The sequence below is a fragment of the Acartia tonsa genome, chromosome 1, assembly GCF_053477335.1.
Source record: "Acartia tonsa isolate MP-2025a chromosome 1, ASM5347733v1, whole genome shotgun sequence".
Lineage (NCBI taxonomy): Eukaryota > Metazoa > Arthropoda > Copepoda > Calanoida > Acartiidae > Acartia > Acartia tonsa.
In genome coordinates this window covers 26291940-26301354 of record NC_137260.1, presented here as the reverse complement: position 1 = coordinate 26301354, position 9415 = coordinate 26291940, and the positions used below count along the sequence as shown (strand labels likewise).

At 31.5% G+C, this 9415-nt stretch overlaps 1 protein-coding gene across 2 annotated transcripts in view; it reads right to left on the bottom strand.

The window, feature by feature from the left end:
* Positions 1-5717: 5717 nt before the first annotated feature.
* Positions 5718-9415, bottom strand: part of LOC145316175 (uncharacterized) — a 35785-nt gene continuing 32087 nt past the window's right edge. The window contains exons 19-23 of one of the 2 annotated variants that reach the window (XM_080156516.1): positions 7874-7975; positions 7316-7421; positions 6847-6977; positions 6397-6508; positions 5718-5989 (exon numbers count right to left, since the gene is read on the bottom strand). In XM_080156516.1, coding sequence (XP_080012642.1) covers positions 5936-5989; positions 6397-6508; positions 6847-6977; positions 7316-7421; positions 7874-7975 — 505 coding nt within the window. In that variant the 3' untranslated portion in view covers positions 5718-5935. The remainder of the gene's footprint in view (positions 5990-6396; positions 6509-6846; positions 6978-7315; positions 7422-7873; positions 7976-9415) is intronic. The other variant, XM_080156523.1, reaches the window with a different exon arrangement.

Below are 9415 nucleotides of genomic sequence, written 5' to 3'. Positions count from 1 at the left end.
ATTTACAATTAATAATAAATTAACATTAGATGAACATGATCAATTTAAATGTAAAGAATAATAAATAGATTTCAACCACACTGGTACATTAGTCTAGTTAACAGGTATTAACACTATCTATCTATCTACATAAATAACATGATAACCTATATCTTTTTGAATAAATTCACATATTTTTTAGCTCCCAGGGATAAAGGAATAGGATAATGAACAATAGACAAATATTCCCCAGTATATGTTAAACAAAATTCCATTTTTCTTAAAATTTTAAAGAAAATAGGGGTAATTTTTGTTGTATAATGAAGAAAAAAAACTTGGAAGTATTAATAAATGGAGGCTTTCTTACATTATATACCTAAATTTATACTGTATTTACAATATTAAACAATTTTATTATTAAATAACCAAATTGTATTGAATTTTATTTTTAAAATGATAAATTCATAAACATTAGCTTTCTACAATTCTTAATAAATTCAATACTTTTAAAGCATAAAATATAATCTATCTTCTTGTCTTTTCGCTTTTTAGTTTTGTCTTTCTCTTGAGGAAAAATATTTTTTACTTAATATTTCTATAAGAATCTACATTTTATATTCAAGTAACTAAAACTACATGATCTATGAAGTAGTAAAAATATATATAACAGCATTTTGTAATGAAACTACTAAAGTTGGAAAGTTGAATTCAGAAACTTGTTTATTATGGGTGAGATTTTTTTCAGTAATGAACATAAACGCATTTTCATGAGACTCTACAAAGTATCCGAAAAAATGAGCCATTTCATGTCAAAAGATCTTTCTCTTTTTAAAAGGTTTCCTTTCCCACTTCCCCTGTCATCTCTCCCTTTTATGACGTAACACGGCTTATTTTTTTTCTGTCACTTCGTAGAGTCTCCATTTTCATTATTTCTCTGACTTGACCCAAATGTTGAACAATATCCATATCAACTATGCAACTAAATATCTAAATAAAAATATTAAATCTAGATAATGCAGGATGGTAAAAGCAGATAAATGCTATTTTTTTAATATTTCAATTGCTATAGAAAAATCAAATCAACAATTTTTACAGATTAAAAAATATAAACTATGATATTTTTATTTTAGAAAAATATCTCTCTACAAAAAAAAAATATTTATTTACAGTTTTAAAATAAATATTGTTACTGAGAGGTTTGGGGCAGGTTATTACTCATTGAATATCAATGTTACAATTAATACTTTGCTAGGCAATTTAATATTTTACAGATTTATCTAGCTACTAGAAGTATTTTTTATGTCTAATTCAAACATAAAGTTACAATATAATATATATCATTTTTTATACATTCTAAATAAAACTCTAGATATTTAACTATTAATTTATATTAAATAACAATGTGATAAAAAAAGCTTAGTTTTGCTTTATTATTTTAACTTAAAAAAATTCAAAATGTACACCAAGTCAGGGTATATGCTAAAATGATCTCTGGTTGTAACAAAGATAATAAATCATCATCTTATATTCCACAGTAAAATCTTTTAAAAATGGATACTAGATCTTTTCATGAAAATACCCTTTTTCGAATTTCAATCTTCTGCTAACCTAAAAAGTTACTTTAGGGGCCTAGAAATATATGTACAAAATTTCAGCTCTCTATCTCTACTGGCGACCTAGCGCCAGGCATGTAAAATATCAACAGATAACGGTAGCACGGCGGTTTTAACAATATCTCAGTAATGTGCAGGTTTTCAGCTCTTCTGCATATTTCAATTTTAACACATAAGGCCAAAGATATTATATCCAAAAAATCTTTTGTCAAAGTCTACTCTAGACCTAGCGCCAGTCACTTTTCTAAAATCATGCATTTTATACCTGTGAAAAATGAAATCGCCAGCGCTAGGTGTAGAGTAGACTTTGACAAAAGATTTTTGGGATATCATATCTTAGGCCTTATGTGTTTAAGTTGAAATATGCAGAACACCTAAATTCACCTTCCAAGCCATTCTCTAAGCATTTTAATATTTTTTTTGAAATAACGGGATTTCAAAACTGCCTTTTGAAAAGGCCTAAAAAATATCTTTTTTTGTCCCTTTTTTCACTGTATATAGTTACAACTTATTAAGATATTATTTTCAGGTAAAAAAAAATTGGCGCTTCCAGCACCAAAACCGGCAAAAACAGCCAGTTAAACTTCTGAACCCCTACTTAACCCACTGACAGACCCCCCCTCTATCTCGGCTCCTGTTACAGATAGAGACGTAAAACTTTTTTCTGGTTGTTCATGTGTACTTTTAGAGAATTACTTTTTCTAGTCATAGCGGTCAGACCGCTCCTTATCCGCTTTTTAGCGGCCAGCCGCTAAATATTAAAACAGCTGTAGAGCGGCCAATTTTAAAGCTAAGAAAACCAAATTTTATGACAAACTATTATTTTTTAAAATATAAAAATACCTTTTCTGACCATCGCCCAAAAAACGACAAATAACAGAAACTGCCAATTTTGGCGGTAAAACGGCGGTTGGTGGCGCTAAATAATATTTTCATCTGTTTATAGTTACAACTTATTAAGATATTATTCTCATTTTTAAAAAAATTGGCGCTTCCAGCACCCAAACTGGCAAAAACATGCAGTTAAACTTCTGAACCTTTACTTAACCCCCTGACAGACCCCCCTCTATCTCAGCTCCTGTTACAGATAGAGACGTAAAACTTTTTTCTGGTTGTTCATGTGTATTTTTGGAGAATTACTGTTCTTAGTCATAGCGGTCAGACTGCTCATTATCCGCTTTTTAGCAGCCAGCTGCTAAATATTAAAAAAGCTGTAGAGCGGCCAATTTTAAAGCTAAGAAAACCAAATTTTATGACAAACTATTATTTTTTAAAATAAAAAAATACCTTTTCTGACCATCGCCAAAAAATGACAAATAACGGAAACCGCCAATTTTGGCGGTAAAACGGCGGTTGGCAGCACTAGTTTTATCTGTTTATGATCACAATAAAGACTACATACAAAAATTGGCTGGTCTAGAACTGTTTTAGAATTCTGCTACTGGCAGCTTAAAAGCGGCAAAACTACAGGTAGGAAATAAAAAATCAGTTAAAAATCAGTCAAGGAGTGGCCAAACGGTCATGGCATTACTATTCACGGAAGTTTATTATTACTCAAGAATTAACAAAAAAAAATCAAGGTCTCTAGCTGTAATAGAAGCCACGATATTCATGATATAAGTCAGTCTTTTAACAGTTTGGGAGGAGGGGATGTAACATTAAATGTCTCTTCCAATTATCTTAACTAATATTATACCAAGCGGGTTAAAATTATGTAAGGCTTCCTATTTAATAAAGAATTATCCAATCATTAGTCATATTAAGTCTTATATTTCTTTATCCCCTTTATCAAACATCCTTTGGTTTTAGATCCTTTTTAAACATAAAAACTTAAATGACTGTAATTTTCTTATTTCTTGAAATGTTTATTAATATGTAAATTTTTTAAAATATATATTTATCAAAAAATTTCATTGATTTGAAGCTTACATGGATTGCCACCACTGGCTGCAGTCAGCTGGAAACAACAGCTGATTTGAAAAAAAATTTAATATGTCATGTAGGCATGTAAAATAAGCTTAATTTTACAATTTTAAGTCTATAAGTAAAAAAGTAAATACACTGGAGCCATTCAAAGATTAGTTAAGATAATTGGAAGAGACATTTAATGTTACATCCCCTCCTCCCAAACTGTTAAAAGACTGACTTATATCATGAATATTGTGGCTTCTATTACAGCTAGAGATCTTGAATTTTTTTTTGTTAATTCTTGAGTAATAATAAACTTCCGTGAATAATAAGGCCATGACCGTTTGGCCACTCCTTGACTGATTTTTAACTGATTTTTTATTTCCTACCTGTAGTTTTGCCGTTTTTAAGCTGCCAGTAGCAGAATTCTAAAACAGTTCTAGACCAGCCAATTTTTGTATGTAGTCTGTATGTAGTTTGTGATCGTAAACAGATAAAACTAGCGCCGCCAACCGCCGTTTTACCGCCGAAATTGGCGGTTTCCGTTATTTGGTTTTCCTAGCTTTAAAATTGGCCGCTCTACAGCTTTTTAAATATTTAGCAGCTGGCTGCTAAAAAGCGGATAATGAGCAGTCTGACCGCTATGACTAGAAAAAGTAATTTTCTCTAAAAACACACATGAACCAACAGAAAAAAGTTTTACGTCTCTATCTGTAACAGGAGCCGAGATAGAGGGGGGTCTGTTATGGGGTTAAGTAGGGATACAGAAATCTAACTGCCTGTTTTTGCCGGTTTGGGTGCTGGAAGCGCCAATTTTTTTTTAACTGAGAATAATATCTTAATAAGTTGTAATTATAAACAGATAAAAATATTATTTAGCACTGCCAACCGCCGTTTTACTGCCAAAATTGGCGGTTTCCATTATTTGTCGTTTTTTGGCGATGGTCAGAAAAGGTATTTTTTTATTATAAAAAATAATAGTTTGTCATAAAATTTGGTTTTCCTAGCTTTAAAATTGGCCGCTCTACAGCTTTTTTAATATTTAGCAGCTGGCTGCTAAAAAGCGGATAATGAGCAGTCTGACCGCTATGACTAAGAATAGTAATTCTCCAAAAATACACATGAACAACCAGAAAAAAGTTTTACGTCTCTATCTGTAACAAGGCCGAGATAGAGGGGGGTCTGTCAGGGGGTTAAGTAAAGGTTCAGAAGTTTAACTGCATGTTTTTGCCAGTTTGGGTGCTGGAAGCGCCAATTTTTTTTAAAATGAGAATAATATCTTAATAAGTTGTAACTATAAACAGATGAAAATATTATTTAGTGCCACCAACCGCCGTTTTACTGCCAAAATTGGCGGTTTCTGTTATTTGTCGTTTTTCGGCGATGGTCAGAAGAGGTATTTTTTTATTTTAAAAAATAATAGTTTGTCATAAAATTTGGTTTTCTTAGCTTTAAAATTGGCCGCTCTACAGCTGTTTTAATATTTAGCGGCTGGCCGCTAAAAAGCGGATAAGGAGCGGTCTGACCACTATGACTAGAAAAAGTAATTCTCTATAAGTACACATGAACAACCAGAAAAAAGTTTTACGTCTCTATCTGTAACAGGAGCCGAGATAGAGGGGGGGTCTGTCAGTGGGTTAAGTAGGGGTTCAGAAGTTTAACTGGCTGTTTTTGCCGGTTTTGGTGCTGGAAGCGCCAATTTTTTTTTACCTGAAAATAATATCTTAATAAGTTGTAACTATATACAGTGAAAAAAGGGACAAAAAAAGATATTTTTTAGGCCTTTTCAAAAGGCAGTTTTGAAATCCCGTTATTTCAAAAAAAAATATTAAAATGCTTAGAGAATGGCTTGGAAGGTGAATTTAGGTGTTCTGCATATTTCAACTTAAACACATAAGGCCTAAGATATGATATCCCAAAAATCTTTTGTCAAAGTCTACTCTACACCTAGCGCTGGCGATTTCATTTTTCACAGGTATAAAATGCATGATTTTAGAAAAGTGACTGGCGCTAGGTCTAGAGTAGACTTTGACAAAAGATTTTTTGGATATAATATCTTTGGCCTTATGTGTTTAAATTGAAATATGCAGAAGAGCTGTTAACCTGCACATTACTGAGATATTGTTAAAACCGCCGTGCTACCGTTATCTGTTGATATTTTACATGCCTGGCGCTAGGTCGCCAGTAGAGATAGAGAGCTGAAATTTTGTACATATATTTCTAGGCCCCTAAAGTAACTTTTTAGGTTAGCAGAAGATTGAAATTCGAAAAAGGGTATTTTCATGAAAAGATCTAATGGATACCATAGTTAACAATGAAGAACTAAGCATCATGAAGCTGATTTTAGAAAATATAACAAGACTTAAATTAACAAACTAAGCTCAGTCATTCAATTATTTGTCTTGATAACAAATGTCATTACTTAAAGGAATAAGCTATGCACATTTCTGGCAAGTCCAAGTATATTTGTTTCCTTCTTGCATCACATCCTAGATAAAAACAATTTTAATTGGTCACAAATAAGATTTTGAATTTTAAAAAATAAAATAAAGGTAAAAACAAAAACTTAAATCACGCCAAAACAAAAAAAAAGATTAATTTCTATTATGGCCCAAGTGTTGATTTTTTCAAAATTTACAATAATATGGGAGTGTAGGGATAAGACAATGGACAATCATTTAATATATGTACATCCCCAATAATGATTAACAAAATTACTCATACATTAGGTTAAAATTATTGGTTACAAAATTTGGACACTACTAGTACCCAAATTGTTGGGGCTAACAAAGTTGTTATAAAACCTTGAGTACCGATACAATTTACATTCCAATGTTCCCTCCCTCTCTCCAAGATATTTTTTTCCGAGGATAAGGTTATCATTATCTATGCTTACCTGTATTTGAATATGAGTACAGCTGATATGATGCCAAGCTTCACAGACCTGACAAGCAACAGAACAGCTGTCAAGACCAACATGTTCATCACACACTCCGCAGGGGATGAACCTGGAAACATGGAGGATTTTGTTCAAAAGTAGCAACATTTATAATTATTATATATAGTTTAAACAAATTAAAACCTTTTCTTGCAATTATAAATATTATTTACCTAAAAATACACATAATTGTATTAATAATTAAGTTTTGTTCTCTTTTTTCCCTATTTTTAATTTTTTTTCCAAATACTCTTTTAAACTGTTTTGAGTTAGGTTTGATAAAGGTAAAAACTGTATTTAAAATTCAAACTGATAATCAGTAGCAAGTAAACTGAAGAAATGATTACGCTCATCCAAGAACCAAACTAATAAAAAAGCTGCTGTTTATACGTCCAGAAAAAATTATACCTGGAAGAATTTCTTTCTGGAGGTGGGACCTGTACGGCTAGGCCTGTCTTCTTGTATGATCTGGCCGCCCAGGAATAAACCTTCTGCTCGCTCCAGTTCATCTCGTAGCGGACATGGTGAAACCACAGGTCCTACAGTAAAAAAAACATTACTGAGAACTTCCATTTTTCCCCCATTCAGAAAGATAAAAATTTTCTAATTTACTTTAATCCTATTGGATCCCCACTAGAAAGTCTAACACAAAAGACCTGTAGAGAAGCTTCTGCACTAAAAATCAGGGCTTGGCAGCCATGAACAATTCAGCACTAAGACGCAAGTAAATTGCCGTCTTTTAACTTCAAAAATCAGCTAGATGTGAAAAACTTTTATCTGATATTCATTTCTTCCTTAGACTTTTTTAACGTATTTCAACGATTTCAAATTTACAGCTTATCCGCGGCTACCGAGCCCCTATTAAAGATCAACTTACCCTATACCATTGAGGAGCCTTCTGAATATCATAATTGTAAGAGACACAAATTTCCTCTCCAGGTGATATATCCCTGTACGCTACTATACTCATTACCAGACCAAATCTAAAACAAAGTTTATCCATGAAAGAAATTAAAAAGATGTCTATCCGTCCGTCGTCACTTCAGATCTCTTCTTTCCAAGTTCTTTAGGAGCAACATGCTATGCTTGTTTTCTTTTCATATGATTATTTTAGTAATTTTAAACTTCTAAGATTATCTCTTTTCATCAGATAAACTGATAAATAAATAAATGAAAATTACTCAATTGAGGAAACACTTGAAATTAGATAAATAAAAGTATTTTCAAATTTGCATTAAGGTTAACAGAGGAAAAAAATATTCTACCTCCAATTTACATATTTATTTGCTGGCTAATTTGGTACTTTTCAAAGAAATGGAATGATTGGTTATATTCCAATATACATTATCTGATCGAGTTAACTACATAAGATATTGATTAACTACGTCCTTCCAATATTTCTCTCCTTGGAAGTCAAACCTGAAATATCTCTTACCTGGGATGCCAGAACTGATTAAAATGAGCATTGGGAGAGAATGAGTGACAAGTCTTGTGGCCCAGGGTGGCTTTGTAGTTTTTCAGGGAAACGTGCTCTTGTCTGAAAATAAAACAAAAATGTTTGGACTTCATTTGTAGGTTAAGAATAGTTAAACTTTTGTCGAACAAACAATACCATGATATAAATCTGTAGAGTGCAAAGTTATTCACCTGGGGGTGTAATAACATTACAAGTGGAAAAAGAGGAAGGCATGCCTTTCAAATTTTTTTTTAAGGGATGTTGATACTCCCCTACTGTACGCCACATAATTTAAATCGATTAGAATCCTCAAATGTTTTTGTTTGCAATTATTCATTTTTATAACAAAACAAAAACAATATTTTGTTTTGAATGAAAAATCAGTTTGAAAATACATATATTTTGAATAACAATCTAACATTTTAAATCTTATCTTTTATCTATTGTGACAAATTTCTTAATGTTAGAAAAACAACTTTAACGAATTGGGAAAGTACATTTTATGAAAATAAAATTAAAAATATAAATATTTTACTTTTTAGTAGTTGAACTGTCACTAGCCTCTATGGGACGGCGTAGAAGGTGAGGCAAATAGTCTAAAACCACAACAACACATATATAAAGCTTCCATGGAAAACACAACCCATGAAGACCAGAAAATTCAGAGATCTTCAGCTTTAAACAAAAAAACCTTACTAACAATGAGAAATTATTATAAAGTTAGCATAAATAAATCATTAACCAAATTTTATTTTTACTAAATTGATTAAATTTTATCTAAGAAAGGAATTAATAAAACGAAAAAACAAATTTTATCCATATAATAGAGGTATATAATCTCCTAATATTAAAGAAAGTTTTTTCACATTAAGAGTTCCCAAAAATTATTTGCAATTGCTCTTTCCCTTTTATTATGGTCCTTATTAAATTAAATCTTAACATAAAAGTTTTGAACAAATAAATCAGTTACGCCACTGAAAAAAATCTGGAAAAGAAAAAGTACAAAAAATATATTGAATTTTAAAATTCGAAAAGAAGTACCTAACATTTTTGTCAGCCTTTGCTCTAAGCATGTAGTTTTCCCAAGTATTCTCTTGTTGTTTTGAAATTCCCTAAAATTCTTTTGTCTCCCCCTACTTTTCTCTTTCTTTCTATCTCTCATTTCCTCCCTCTCTCGTTAGCAATATCTAGATTAGGTAAACCTATTCAACATAGGCATACCTTTCTTCTTAAAAGATAGGTGAACCTATTACAGCTACATATTTGCCTATTTTTCACAACCGTCTTAAGAGAAAAAAAATTCTCTCTCTCTCTCTCTTTTATAATTCTTCCTATCTTTCCTATGTTTTCCTTGTCCTAGAAAATTCCTGGCATTTTTCTTGGATGCCTTTATGCCGTTTTAGCAGTTGGGCCTAATTTAAATTGATAAGCATGTAAACAGTGGCCTTGTGTAATTGTAATTTATACATGAAACCACGGCATGACAGAATTTTTTTCATGGATTTAGGATATGGAATTTCA